Here is a 16,353-nt window from a genome sequence, read left to right on the forward strand (position 1 = left end):
TATTTTCATGACTATGAAGGCATCAAAACTATGAATTAACACATGTGAAATTATATACATAACAAAAAAGTGTGAAACAACTGAAAATATGTCATATTCTAGGTACTTCAAAGTAGCCACATTTTGCTTTGATTACTGCTTTGCACACTCTTGGCATTCTCTTGATGAGCTTCAAGAGGTAGTCACCTGAAATGGTCTTCCAACAGTCTTGAAGGAGTTCCCAGAGATGCTTAGCACTTGTTGGCCCTTTTGCCTTCACTCTGCGGTCCAGCTCACCCCAAACCATCTCGATTGGGTTCAGGTCCGGTGACTGTGGAGGCCAGGTCATCTGGCGCAGCACCCCATCACTCTCCTTCATGGTCAAATAGCCCTTACTTTCAAAGTTTTCCCAATTTTTCGGCTGACTCACTGACCTTCATTTCTTAAAGTAATGATGGCCACTCGTTTTTCTTTACTTAGCTGCTTTTTTCTTGCCATAATACAAATTCTAACAGTCTATTCAGTAGGACTATCAGCTGTGTATCCACCTGACTTCTCCACAACGCAACTGATGATCCCAACCCCATTTATAAGGCAAGAAATCCCACTTATTAAATCTGACAGGGCACACCTGTGAAGTGAAAACCATTTCAGGTGACTAACTCTTGAAGCTCATCAAGATAATTCCAAGAGTGTGCAAAGCAGTAATCAAAGCAAAAGGTGGCTACTTTGAAGAACCTAGAATATGACATATTTTCAGTTGTTTCACACTTTTTTGTTATGTATATAATTCCACCTGTGTTAATTCATAGTTTTGATGCCTTCAGTGTGAATCTACAATTTTCATAGTCATGAAAATAAAGAAAACTCTTTGAATGGGAAGGTGTGTCCAAACTTTTGGTCTGTACTGTATGTATATATATATATATATATATATATATATAGTATATGAAATCCGGCAGCACTCACTTTAGAGGTTATCAGGTGCAAGCGTCTCGCCTTTGAGCATAGGCTTGTATATTCAAGGAAAAATCAACGCAGCACTCTTTTTGTAAAAAAACGCAGTGTCTTTATTCACACATGTGACACAAAAATAGGCAACGTTTCAATCCCCTTCAGGGATCCTTCTCAAGCCAAGTGCACTTGGCTTGAGAAGGATCCCGGAAGGGGATTGAAACGTTGCCTATTTTTGTGTCACATGTGTGAATAAAGACACTGCGTTTTTTTACAGGAAGAGTGCTGCGTTGATTTTTCCTTGAATGTATATATATATATATTGTGAACCACATTATGTAATTGGCTTACTTGGACCTGGATGCCTGTTTTCATATTATGGATAATAACCATTATGCACTTTTTTTTAGCACAGTGTGTATATTTATTAATTCATTTGTGGGTTGTCCAGGCATTCATGATTGTCCTTATTGAAGACTAGTTTGCACACATTTCTGTATGGACCTATTTAGCCCTATATAAGATTTCTATTGTATACAAGAGTTTAATGCTGTGGTGCTAAATAAAAACTGTTGTATTATATATATATATATATATATATATATATATTGGATGTCCAGTTTTTTATATAGTCTTTCTGGTTGTAGTTGTCTAGTTCTAGTGCTGGAGCTACACCCGAACAGCTGATCTTTGGGGGTGCAGGGTGCCAGGCCTGTATCGATCACCTAGCGCTGGTCCTGAAGATAGACCATCATGTAAAAAAGGCTAGGCGACCCATTTATAGCGAAGAACCTGGCTCAGCTGGTGTCAAAATAATGCTGACGATATCTGTATCTGTAATGCCTCTACTCTGCACTTGATTTTCAGGACCATCATCTACATATTACACTATATAGTTTAATGTATGATTAAGCAAGCAGAAGATTTTAAGAAAAAAGGCTATTACATTTTTTTTGTATGTTTATTGATTATTTTAAATTAGATTACTGATTTATGAAATAGTACAAACATTTTTTTACAGTTGCAAGAAAAAGTATGTGAACCCTTTGGAATGATATGGATTTCTGCACAAATTGGTCATAAAATGTGATCTGATCTTCATCGAAGTCACAACAATAGACAATCACAGTCTGCTTAAACTAATAACACACAAATAATTAAATGTTACCATGTTTTTATTGAACACACCATGTAAACATTCACAGTGCAGGTGGAAAAAGTATGTGAAGCCTTGGATTTAATAACTGGTTGAACCTCCTTTGGCAGCAATAACTTCAGTCAAACGTTTCCTGTAATTGCAGATCAGACGTGCACAACGGTCAGGAGTAATTCTTGACCATTCCTCTTTACAGAACTGTTTCAGTTCAGCAATATTCTTGGCATGTCTGGTGTGAATCGCTTTCTTAAGGTCATGCCACAGCATCTCAATTGGGTTGAGGTCAAGACTCTGACTGGGCCACTCCAGAAGGCATATTTTCTTCTGTTTAAGCGATTCTGTTGTTGATTTACTTCTATGCTTTGGTTCGTTGTCCTGTTGCAACATCCATGTTCTGTTGAGCTTCAGCTGGTGGACAGATGACCTTAAGTTCTCCTGCAAAATGTCTTGATAAACTTTGGAATTCATTTTTCCTTCGATGATAGCAATCCGTCCAGGCCCTGACGCAGCAAAGCAGCCCCAAACCATGATGCCCCCACCACCATACTTCACAGTTGGGGTGAGGTTTTGATGTTGGTGTGCTGTGTCTCTTTTTCTCCACACATAGTGTTGTGTGTTTTTTCCAAACAACTCAACTTTGGTTTTATCTGTCCACAGAATATTTTGCCAGTACTTCTGTTGAACATCCAGGTGCTCTTGTGCAAACTGTAAGCGTGCAGCAATGTTATTTTGGGACATTTTTGGACAGCAGTGGCTTCCTCTGTGGTATCCTCCCATGAAATCCATTTTTATTTAGTGTTTTACGTATCGTAGATTCACTAACAGGGATGTTAGCATATTCCAGAGACTTTTGTAAGTCTTTAGCTGACACTCAAGGATTCTTCTTCACCTCATTTAGCAGCAGTGCTAAACATTCTCCATTTATAGACAATTTGTCTTACCGTGGACTGATGAACAGCAAGGAGATACTTTTATAACCCCTTCCAGCATTATGTCAACAATTGCACACTTGCAACAATTAAGTCAACAATTCTTAATCATAGTTTTTCTTAGAGCTCTATTGTGCGAGGCATCATTCACATCAGGCAATGCTTCTTGTGAAAAGCAAACCCAGAACTGGTGTGTGTTTTTTATAGGGCAGGGCAGCTGTAACCAACACCTTCAATCTCATCTCATTGATTGGACTCCAGTTGGCTGACACCTCACTCCAATTAGCTCTTGGAGATGTCATTAGTCTAGGGGTTCACATACTTTTTCCACCTGCACTGTGAATGTTTACATGGCGTGTTCAATAAAAACATGGTAACATTTAATTCTTTGTGTGTTATTAGTTAAGCAGACTGTGATTGTCTATTGTTGTGACTTAGATGAAGATCAGATCACATTTTATGACCAATTTGTGCAGAAATCCATATCATTCTAAAGGGTTCACATACTTTTTATTGCAACTGTATATACATTTAAAAGTCCGTTCATATACTAGTGTAATAGGCCGCTACAAATTCTTCCAGTTATTTAACATGGGGAAAATTAGTTTATTGAGGATCAGCACTTATACAGTGCAGTGTTACCACCTACTGTAGTAGCATCTAAGCATTATGGGTATCATTTATTAAGACCAGCGTTTTAGCCCCTGCCCTGGTGTTGGATCCACCAAAGTTATGTAGAGGCACCGGCCTCTATATAACTTTGGCGTATTCAGCGCCAGTCTAAATGTGAGACAGCTTTCCAGCCGTCTTACATTTAGACCATTTTCTACACCTAAAACAGACATGGAAAATGGTAAATGAGATGGGCCTGTCGGCCTGTCTCCTTGCTTGCCCACTCCTAACCATTTTTTTTCGATATGGCATGAACGGGGGAAAAGTCATAGATTGCTGTGCAATTAATGTTTGCGCCACAATCTGTGCCAGAAATACTCCTAATACAGTCCTGATCAAAAGTTTAAGTCCACTTGAAAAATGGCAATAAATCATATTTAGCATGGCTGGATCTTAACAAGGTTCCAAGTAGAATTTAACATGCAACAAGAAGAAATGGGAGTGAGACAAAACATTTTTTGAGCATTCAATTTAATGAAAACAAATAAACTGAAACAGGCTGTTTTTCAGCTGATCAAACGTTTAGGACCACACCTCCAGAAAATCCCTAAACCCCTCCGAAACAGAAATCCAACTTCCAAACATGAACCCAGTAATAAGTAGCTCCGCTGTTATTGTTTATCACTTACAAAATTTGTTTCGGCATGCTTGATGCAAGCGTTTCCATGAGGCGAGTGGGAACATTTCTCCCAGTGGTGAAGACGGCCGCACGAAGGCCATCTACTGTCTGGAACTGTTGTCCATTTTTGTAAACTTCCCTTACCATTCATCCCCAAAGGTTCTCAATTGGATTTAGATCAGGGGCACATGCAGGATGGGCCAAAAGAGTGATGTTATTCTCCTGGAAGAAGTCCCTTGTCCTGCGGGGTTGTGTACTGTAGCGTTATCCTGTTGAAAGACCCAGTCGTTACCACACAGACGAGAGCCCTCAGTCATGAGGAATGCTCTCTGCAACATCTGGACATATCCAGCGGCAGTTTGACGCCCTTGCACTTCCTAAAGCTCCATTGTTCCAATGAAGGAAAAAGCACCCCAGACCACTATGGCGCTCCTCCACTGTGGCGCTTAGAAAACATCTCAGGTGGGATCTGCTCGTCATGCCAGTAACGTTGGAAACCGTCAGGAACATCAAGGTTAAATTTTTTCTCATCAGAGAATAGTCCAAACGAGCAGTTCTGTGGCGTTCAAAGAGACGAGGTCTTTGAAGACGTTTTTTGTTTTTGAAGCCTTTCAGTCTCAGATGCCATCTGATGGTTATGGGGCTGCAGTCAGCACCAGTAAGGGCCTTAATTTGGGTCGAGGATCGTCCAGTGTCTTGACGGACAGCCAATTGGATCCTCCTGCTCAGTGCTGATGAAATTTTTTGGGGTCTTCGACTTGACTTTTTTGTTCCATAACCCTCAGGATCATTTAAGAAATTCCAAATGACTGTCTTACTGCGTCCCACCTCAGCAGCGATGGCGCTCTGTGAGAGACCCTGCTTATGCAGTTCAACAACCTGACCACGTTCAAACAGGGAGAGTTTTTTTTGCTTTTGCCATCACAGCGTGTGACTACCTGACAGAAAATGAATCCACATGTTTGCACAGATTTGGCCTTTTAAAGGCAGGAGGTCCTAAAATTTGGATCAGCTGAAAAACAGCCTGTTTCAGTTTAATCGTTATTTTCAATTAATTGAATGCTCTCATTTCTTCTTGTTGCATGTTTAAGCTCTACTTGGAACCTTGTTAAGATCCAACAATGTAAAATATGATTTTTTGCCCTTTTCAAGTGGACTTAAACTTTTGATCAGGACTGTATCTCTGGTCGTAAATGACACCCTATGTCTGTCTCTTAAATTCTTTATTGCTATCTCCTTTGTGTGTTTTACTTTAAAAAACAAAACAAAAAACATTATTAACATTATGATAATATCACCTAGAGACAAGCAGCCACTGTATACAAAGAAAAAAAGAAAGCAAACACGTTGTTGCAATACCCGTAATAGTAATAATGATTCCACCATGATTTTTATTCAAGCATCAATGAATAACTAGACTTGTCAACTCTACTGGAAAAAGGAGAGACCTCCCAGACAACTGGAACAGCATGGAGGGCTGCCCTTAGTGCTATAAATGTATGTGACGCTGGGATTCTGCCTCATTAGATGCAGCCCCGGTGCCCAAAGTGCATTGGGGGTGAGACAAACAAAATAGGTGAAATGCAGAATAATACATAGGGTGTATGTCTACCCCCAGGAAATATCTGGAGGCGTGCTTTGTTGCAGAAAGCATTCACCTGCAGGCCAACTTTCAAATGTTGGCAAGTATGAAACTAACCCTGTTGGTAACTGATTGCCAAGGGTCAAAAAAGGAGTAAAAAAAACCTCACACCATATTTACTCCTATTCAGTTAGCCCATTGTTTAAGTACATAATTCCTATTCCATAAGTGAATCAATTACTTAAAAAATATAAACCGTACAGCCCATCTGGAGAAGTTTTTGGGGCTACTAAATATATATTTCTAAATGGGCCTCCACATACAGATCGAAAGTCTTGCACGTATAGGTAGTGAGGAGGAGGGCAATGAAAAAAATCATATAATTCACAGCCAGTGTGGGGATTGTTCTCGTAAGCGCAGAAATATCTATAGAGGTTTTAACTGACAGGTAATATAATAATCTATAAGTAATTATATCAGTTGTCAAATATCTGGCCTGTTGACATTGGTGACCCTAAAAGACCTTTGTTCACTTACCTAAATAAAGTTCTACAATTTCTTCTCACCGCAATCATTCAGATTCCATGATAAAACTGTATAAGCATTCACATACCGATAACCCTCATGCTTTGACTTTTATCTCTTTTGGATTACACAGAACATTTGCTTTAAAGGGTATCCAAATGTTTAGCACCAGCTGGTGATTTTAAGGCTAAGTCATTTGATTTGACACCCACAAACAACAGCAGTTACATTTTGGCATCTGTATCAAATTTACAAACAGACAGGCAGCAATGCTGACAAGGTCTGGGAATTTAAACACATTTGGACATCCTAATCTCATCGATCAAAAGGTATTTAGATCTTAGGAAAATATCATGTAGACATTACTATGGAGGACATTAACACAAAGAAGTGTTTGGAGCAAATTCATGGTATGAACATTGCTATGATCTCTATATTGCTAGAAATTGCTAGATTGGACAAGACGTTTAAATGGAGATAACTGGCAAAACATTGTTTTTGATTTTTTTTTAAGAAGTTTGAAAAAATGGTCAGAATGGCTTTAAAACAGTAAAAGAAGACATACTCACCTCACCACTCCCATTCCAGTGCTTTACAGGACCCCCTCTAGTCTCTATTTTCTGATCACTGTTGACACACAGGAAATGTGACCTCTCAGCCGATCACTAGACTGGCTGCAGTAGTGACCCACCTCAGCTGCTTATTGGCTGAGAGGGGCTAGGAAGTAGAGACTGATGAAAGGCCCGAGAAGCATCGGATCAGCAGTGATTACGGTTCAGTGAGGAGTATTCCTTGACTTTAAAGAGGACCTTTCATGCGATTTTATTAAGGGAGATATATACCTGTACTTGCTGGGTACTGCTGATGCTGCCACCCTGCTTGATTTTTTTTAAATATGCCTCCTACGCCCCGCTGTGCCCCGCCAGATTTCTCCCGCTCAGTATGCTAATACTGAGCATCGGAACAGGGAGGAGGAGATGCCAGGGTTTCTCAATAGGCATCTCCTTCTCCTTGGCTGTAGCGCTGTCCAATCACAGTGGAGAGCGTCACAGCCTGGGAGAAAAAGTGCAAAAGTAGTATGGCATTAAAAAACTGTAATCATACTGCAGTACCCAACTGCACTATATAGAAAGTATATTATTGGTATATAACACCCCTGCTTCAATCAGCTTTTTGGGGGACAACTGGTAAATCACACCTGTAGAAATTATTTGTTCCAATAGCGTTTGTCACTCTGTGTAGCTGCAGTGTCTCAGCAGAACCGCACACAACTGCTGCACAATACAAATGCACAATAATACTTTCTATGTTAGAAAGTATATTATAAGTATATTATACCTCTCAGTAAGTCACACCTATCGATAGCACACCTATACCAGTCCTTAAAATGACTTTTGTGGCCCTATTAGCTAGCGTTTGGTGTCCCTAACAGTCTGTCCCTGCTACACACAGCAACCTCTCCCTACACTGGCAAAAGAATAAATGTAAAATGGCGACCAGATTGGGTTTGTTTATAAGGTAGGGGGTATGTCCATGTGCTGAAATGTCTCAATTAACTGTCCTGTCCCACCTGATGGATGTGTCATGGGTGAAAGTTCTTCACAATGTAAAAGAATATGGCACCGGCAGACATCTCCATATGTTCGCATGTTCGGCAAACCGCGAACGAGCAAAGTTCGGTGCGAACCGCAAGCCCATCTCTAATCTCTATCACAATATGATAAGCAAAATCTTTAGCAAAAGCTGCAACCATGGAAAATCACAGCAGAAAGTAAGATTATGGCTATGGATGTAGTTTTTTACATCTAGAGAAGTCATGTATGAAACCAGCTTTAGATGAAGGACTGAAACACACTCAGGCAGAAAGATAGGAATTGTTTTATGCAGCTTGTTAGATACATTTTGCATTTAGACTGGCTGACCTGTTATGTGTGTTTGGCAGCTGAAGGCATCTGTGTTGGTCCCATGTTCTTATGTGTCCGCATTTCTGAGAAAAATAAAGTTTTAATATATGCAAATGAGCCTCTAGGAGCAATGGGGATGTTACCGTTACACCTAGAGACTCTGCTGTCTCTGCAACTGCTGTTCCCTCTCCACTTTGATTGACAGGACCAGGCAGTGTAAATGTGATCACACGGGCCCTGTCAATTAAAATGGAGAGGGCATAGCAGATGCAGAAGAAATGAAGCCTCTAGATGTAATGGCAACACCCTGGTTGCTCCTAGAGACTCATTTGCATATATTAAAACTTAACTTTTCTCAGCAGTTAGGGCACATATGAACATGGGACCAACACAGATGCCTTCAGCTGCCAAGCGCACATGTAACAGGTCAGCCAGTGTCATAGGTACAAATCTGCGGACAGATGCCCTTTAAGTTGCAGTGCCAGGCAGAATGAAAGCACATATTCACTCCACTACAGATAATGAAAGCTGAACAAATGGTACAGTTCTCCCGCTTCCCTCAACTAGTGCTGTCAGCAGTTTTGGAGGGTCCAACCATATATATATATATATATATATATATATATATATATATATATATATAGTGACAATCATATCAGTTCTCTGATGCACACTACAGAGGATAGATTTTTTTTTTTTTTAAAGGTTCCAGATTCAGTTTGTAGAATCTGTAGAGAATAACATTTCCTGGACCTTCAAAATCCTAAATATTAATCTTAATAGACAATGACAGATTGAATGGTGAAGGTGAACACAGCACTGTGAAGCACTAGGACATGGCTTGCGTGTACTGTAATTGAAGGCAATGAACTGACCTGTTCCAGTGAGGATGGTTAGTGATCAGACCCAGGATAATGTTACATTTAACCTACATTGAGCGGTAAGTGGAGGACGTTCCCCTCGTCACTATGCGCAGAATTCATGAAGCTATTTGTAAGAGTTTTGAGGTGTTAGAAAGGTGAAAACTGTGCAATAATTTGCAACTTTTCTCGCCTTCTCGTGAATTTTAAAAATTGGAGCGAAAGACTGGGTGGGTTTAACTGAAAGGGGCAAGGTCTCCATCAGCCGGACAAATGTATTAGCTTTCAAGGAGTTTTCCCCTTTCCATAGGACTGATGACGAGAATGGAGAAACATACGCACATGCCAACTGCTGCTCTATTCGACTCTGTGGAGCTTTTGGAGATTGCCAGGTGCCTGTACTAATATCACCAGAAAGAAGTGGCGGAGACGCATGCATGTCTGCCGATCCATTGAACTGGGGGGAACGCGGCCCCCATTCTCGTGACCAGCTGGGGCCCCAGCAGTCAGACACTTATTCCCTATCCTGTGATAAGGGGATAAGTTGCTGTACTGGGACAACTTCTTTGAAGCCGGAGAATTAAAGTTAAATGGACTGTGTATATGGGGAGGTGCTAAATGAAGGGAATGTCTCACATCCAATGATCAAACCTTCAAAGTGTTCTCCAGGATATGAAATATTCATTCAAAATCCAATTTTCAGTTTGTCTCAATATAGCGTTTATTTTTTAATAGGCAAGTAACATAGTATTGAAATTTCTCATTAGACAATGTGGCCATATTTCAATGGTCCTCCTGGACCTCACAATCAAAGACACGGTATAATAGAGGAGAAGCGCTTTCCAGGAGCTGCCACTGAAGACTGGACTGGAAAGCACTGAGATCTAAAGTATAACAATTTTACTATGAATATTTCATATTATTAGCATGAACAGGGAGAGTGCTTTGTTTTGACCATAAAGCTGGATGATGACAGAAATTGTGATGCGATTCTAGGCCTGCCGATACTGTAGGAGGTGTAGATTTCCCATTCTGGCTTTAAGACAAAATGCACAAGATTTAATAGAGAAATGTGCCTTTTATTAAATGTGGCAATTTTTATCCGGCAATTTTCAGTATTAGATTGCCTTATGAAATGTCAGTATTGCCAAATCCATCCAGGGGTAACAAGTAACCATGAAGTCCCATAGCAAAACCTGTCCCACCATGACCACTTTCAACAACATGTTCAGAAAAGCCCTGTACTATGACATCACTGTGTGCATTATTCCTGTACTATGACTGTGTGCCTTAGCACAAGGCTAAGGCACACAGTCATAGTACAGGAATAATGCACACAGTGATGTCATAGTACAGGGATAACAAACAGCGATGTCACAGTACAGGGAAAACATACTGTACTAGGTGAGGTAATAATAGTGGAATAAAGCACACAGTAATATCAAAGTACACGGATAATGTACAAGATGATGTTATAATAGTGGAATAATGCACACAGTGATGTCATAGTACAGGGATAACACACAGTGATGTCATAGTACAGGGATAACACACAGCGATGTCACAGTACAGGGAAAACATACTGTACTAGGTGAGGTAATAATAGTGGAATAAAGCACACAGTAATATCAAAGTACACGGATAATGTACAAGATGATGTTATAATAGTGGAATAATGTGCACAGTGAAGTCACAATATAAGGATAGCATGCAAGGTGATATAGCAATAGCGGATAATGCACACAGTGATGTCACAGTACAGGAATAAAGCCCACAGTGATGTCACCGTGCAGAGATAATGCAAACAGGGATGTCACAGTACAGGGATTACGTACAAGGTGAGGTAATAATAGTGGATTAATGTGCACAATTAAGTCACAATATAGGGATCGCATCCAAGGTGATATAGCAATAGCGAATGATACACACAGTGATGTCACAGTACAGAGATAATAAAGACTGTGATGTCACCGTGCAGGGATAATCTACTCAGTGATGATGAACACTGGAATTATAGAAACAGTGATGTCACAGACAAGAATGATGCGCATATGATGTCACAGTGCAGGAATAATGTAGTGATGTCACAGCACAAGAAAAACGTACAAAGTACTGCGGAACAGAAGGAATACTGCAAACAGCAGAAGTAACCATGAGGCTCCATAGTAAAACTTAGAATGGGGTCATATTGAGTTTTTCACGGCACCTTATATACATTTTATTACCAACTGCACCTTATGTCTCAGCTGAAATGGGCCCCTTAGTTGTCGGGGCCCCATGGCAGCTGCTGTGCCTGCTACCCTGGTAGTTCTACCCATGAATCCTCCCTATGTGTCTACAAGACAACTGCAGCTATGGGGGAAGGAACTATTCCTAAAAGAAACAGCTGTTAAAGTCTCATCTGCTAATGTACAGTGTCCAGCTTCTGTGAGGCAAGTCACGCTGTATAATAGTAGGTTATGCATATACCATGCACATATCTTCTTGTCTTGTATTTAGAATGAGGTTTATAAATATTAGAGTATTCATAAGACTCGTTTCAAATTGCATTTCAGCTGCATGCATGCACTGGGGAAGCTCCTAGCGCGCATCAGCTCCCATTATACCTGATACCAGGAGAGAAGTCTTCTATTGCCCTCCATCAGGTGGTATATGTTGAGGATAATGTTTTTTTTAACAAGGACAGCTAGCTTTGGGTGATAAATGCCCCTGAGCAGCATCAGGCCTCATGCACACGACCGTTGTTTGGGTCCGCATCCGAGCCGCAGTTTTGGCAGCTCGGATGCGGACCCATTCACTTCAATGGGGTCGCAAAAGATGTGGACAGCACTCCGTGTGCTGTCCGCATCCGTGACTCCGTTCCGCGGCCCTGTTAAAAAATATAACACGTCCTATTCTTGTCTGCGCTTTGCGGACAAGAATAGGCATTTATATTGCCGGCGCCCGTTCCGAAAATTGCGTAAGGCAACACAGGCGGCTTCAATTTTTTTGCGGATCCGAGGGTTGTGGACCGCAAAGAACAGCACGGCCGTGTCCATGAGGCCTCAGCCGCATGCATACGGGAAATCCTCTGGTGCTTGCACCCAGATGCAGGTCAATGTGCAGAAGATCTGCATGAATTTCAGGGCAGGTTTCTGTGCGTTTCCGCACTTAAACCGCTCCAAAAACCGCAATACATAATAGCATGTTTTGGTGCAGATTTGATGCACTTTTGCTGCAGATCTCATCCTTCATTCAAAAAGGGTGAAATTCGCAGCTAAAACCGTAAACATAATTGGCATGGTGTGGATTTTGACAGATAAAATCTGCAAAGTGTACATGAGATTTACACTTTGCTGGTACTGTACTGCGCTGTGGTTTTCCATGTGGGTATCTGCGCAGGACAAATGCGCATATTCCGCAACATGTGCAGGTGGCCTAAGGGTTCGGCCACACGGTCAGGTTTCCTGAAGGAGTTTTGGAAGCCAAAATCAGGAGTGGATCATAAAAAAGTAAAGGGCTCATGCACACAGACCTATTTTTTTCCTGCATCCAATCTGCATTTTGTGCGGGTCAGATGCAGACCCATTCACTTCAATGGGGCCGCAAAAGATGCAGACAGCAGAGCGTGTGCTGCCCTCATCCGGATATCTACAAAAAAATAGAATGGACAAGGATATAAATGTTCTATAGAGGCCATGACATTCCACAAAATGCGGAACGCACACGACCAGTATCCGTGTTTTGCTGATCCACAATATGTGGACCGCAAAACAGGTTACGATAGTGTGCATGAGCCCTAAAGGACAGATATAAATTCTCCTCTTCACTCCTGATTTTGGCTTCCAATACCGCATCAGGAAACCTGCCCGCATTGGCCGTACCCTTAACAGTCAATGTATATATCTCCCAAAATGTATGGCAAAAGTATAATCCAAACCTATGAAACTGTATTTCAATATATTTGTACTCAGTCCCAGACCTATGCTGCTATAAGTCATACAATTGCGCTAAATACAGTAGGTATTACTTTAGGTGTAAGTATTTGTCAGGTCCTACAAGTAATTCTTGCTATGGATGAGGACAGTGAAATTATATAGAATGTTTTCGCACATCTGAAGCTTCACTATGTATCACACTATATTTAAAAGTCATCTGTTGCTGCATATCAGACATGTACGAGCAAAGATTAAAAGCATGACTATATTTGTGCAAATGGTAAGATTTTTGTAATTTACAAAAAAAAACACCTTACCTGAACGGAATTTGCTTCTGATAAGCAGTGAGCGCTCCGAGGCCAGCAAGGTCATTTTTGGTGGTGAAATCCCAGCTGTCCCAATGGACTGAATAAAAGGTATAGAGACAGACGTAATGGCTTCCTTTTAATAATGAGCTGACCGAAGAAAAAAAAAATCCAAGGGTGAAAAATAAAAATCAATAAATATGGTGAAAGAAGAAAAATAAATAAGATAATAATATTTGTAATGTCAATAAATTAAAAACAAAAGTTGAATAAATCTTTTTTCGGCCTTATGAATCCTTCATGAAGTCTAGTTTTTCGTAGGCTTGAGTTCTTCTGTGCTGTCAGAAATTTCTTCAATTATTTGACTACTTATTTTTTTTTTCTGCAAAAGCTTCGGGAGCAATCTGTATCTTGTCAGCAGTAAATACATAGGAAGGAAAAGTTAATGAAAGGAGAAGGGAGTGAGTCCAGAGAGATTCCCAAATGATATTGGCTTAGGGAGCTTTGCTAGATGTCGTCATTAGTTCAAAGATCTCCCTTCTCACTGTCTTTGAGATGCAGAAGTCCTCTCTGTACTCCAAGGCCTCTTGCCCGCCCCCTGTGCCTGTCTGTCCCCTCCATGTGTGATAAAATGCCATCTGCTTTGACACTTGACACCCCACAATTCTGCAGCAGGCATGCAGTGCTGCATCAGCAGGGCTCTTCTTTCATACGATGCTCCTAGGCTCACACACCTCCTTCTAGCCCCCAGCGTTACAGTTACAGTTACTGACAAACCAAATTCTTTGTGACACGGAGGGATATGGGATTGAAAAAAAATCTTTTTGGCTTTTACATCATTTTCCAACTTTGGATATGACTTACAGAATACATTGAAAGGAAAAAACAAAACTGTGTCCTCCTATCATTTGGAGCTTTTATTCTATTTTGGGACATTTAGTAAACCAAAAATGTTAACTTTTTTATGGGGATTGCAAACAAAATGTATATGCATTGTGCAGCGTATTAGGACATGCGCAGCGCACTGTGTGGGTCCGCACTGTAATTGTCCACCTAGGATTTCATACCTAACTCTTCTGTGCGACAGAAAAAAAGGTCCAGTTCCATTTGATGAAGTTTGTACGGAGCTTTTGAGGGTTTGCCCACAAATCGGCAGCTTTCCTCAGCGGCTGCGAAGCGGATAAAATTTAAACTAAAAATCCTATCCATCCACACACTGCATAAAACGCCTACTTGGAAACTGACCCACATTATAAATCTGCAGCCTGTCAATATAGGTTGCAGATTAAGGCTACTTTCACACTGGCGTTTTGGCTTTCCGTTTGCGAGATCCGTTCAGGGCTCTCACAAGCGGTCCAAAACGGATCAGTTTTGCCCTAACGCATTCTGAATGGAAAAGGATCCGCTCAGAATGTATCAGTTTGCCTCCGTTCCATCTCCATTCCGCTTTGGAGGCGGACAGCAAAACGCTACTTGCATCGTTTTGGTGTCCGTCTGATGAAACTTAGCCAAACGGATCCGTTCTGACACACAATCTGGCACAATAGAAAACGGATCCGTCCTCCATTGACTTTCAATGGTGTTCAATAGGAATCCGCCTTGGCTATGATAAAGATAAGGCCTCATGCACACGACCGTATTTTGTTTCCGTGTCCGATCTGTTTTTTTTGCGGATAGGATGTGGACCCATTAATTTCAATGGGTCCGCAAAAAACGCGGACAGCACATCAGTATGTCCGTTTCGTTGCTCTGCAAAAAAGTTTGTGCATGTCCTATTTTTTTCTAGTTTGCAGACAAGGATAGGCATTATTACAATGGATCCGCAAAAAAATGGATGCCATACGGAACGTCATCCGTTTTTTTTGTGGATCCGCAAATTGCGGACCGCAAAACACTTACGGTTGTGTTCATGTAGCCGAATACAAACGGATCCGTTCTGAACGGTTGTATTATCTGAACTGATCCGTCTATGCAGATCCATGACGGATCAGCACCAAAAGAGAGTGTGAAAGTAGCCTAAAATGTACAACAACAATGATTTTTAAAAGCCTTAATAGTAATAGTTTTAGGATACGGCCACACAGTCAGGTATGCATGCAGTTTTGAAAAACAAAATCAGATTTTTTATAAAAGGAGAGAAAGTATAAAGGACACATATGACTGTAGTGTCCTGGAGCAGGGGTACTTTAAATTCTGGACATTTGCCCTATGCAAATTTATAAACTTTTTACTTAATTTCACTTTAAAGGGTTAGCTTGCAATGAATTATACTGTTCAATACTGCATATATACCCTGTTAATTTGCACAGCACCGTGGAAAGGGTTAATGGACACTGAGAGACTTTTGGGACTGGTATTTCGCCACAACTACGGTACCATAAGGTTTAAAAAAGAGCATGTATCGGAGGGAAAAACAGACATTGTTTACCACCAAAACCAGACAGCCTGACCTTTTGAATCCCAGGTGCTGCTATGTTATTATATCTGAAAACCTGTTTTTGTCTGAAAAATCTTCTGTGTCATTTGCATTAGGTGTCATTGAAGCTTTAATGTAAGTCTATAGGAGGAGGCAGTTGAAACATTGTATCTGTTTGTGCTGAGCTTTTCCACTCCATCCTTCCCACTGGAAGGGTGTTGTTCAGCTAGAATTGGTATATAAAGAGAGCTTTCAGAGCCCCTAGTGTTGTGCGGTTAGGGACGGTGCTTGGAGGGGGATATTCTGCCAGACTGCATGAGTGACCAGAAGAAGATGTTGAGAGGGGGATATTCTGCCAGACTGCATGAGTGACCAGAAGAAGATGTTGAGATGGAGATATTCTGCCAGACTGCATGAGTGACCAGAAGAAGATATTGAGATGGGGATATTCTGCCAGACTGCATAAGTGACCAGAAGAAGATGTTGAGATGGGGGTACTCTGCCAGACTGCATGAGTGACCAGAAGATGTTGAGA

At 40.9% G+C, this 16,353-nt stretch overlaps 1 protein-coding gene across 4 annotated transcripts in view; it reads right to left on the reverse strand.

Annotated features, from left to right (window-relative positions):
• Positions 1 to 13,983, reverse strand: part of LOC122926663 (myocardin-like) — a 42,687-nt gene extending 28,704 nt beyond the window's left edge. For all 4 annotated transcript variants that reach the window (XM_044278107.1, XM_044278108.1, XM_044278111.1 and 1 more), the window contains exon 1: positions 13,415 to 13,983. In XM_044278107.1, coding sequence (XP_044134042.1) covers positions 13,415 to 13,469 — 55 coding nt within the window. In that variant the 5' untranslated portion in view covers positions 13,470 to 13,983. The remainder of the gene's footprint in view (positions 1 to 13,414) is intronic.
• Positions 13,984 to 16,353: the final 2,370 nt, after the last annotated feature.

This window comes from Bufo gargarizans, chromosome 2 (genome assembly GCF_014858855.1).
Source record: "Bufo gargarizans isolate SCDJY-AF-19 chromosome 2, ASM1485885v1, whole genome shotgun sequence".
In the NCBI taxonomy this organism is placed as follows: domain Eukaryota; kingdom Metazoa; phylum Chordata; class Amphibia; order Anura; family Bufonidae; genus Bufo; species Bufo gargarizans.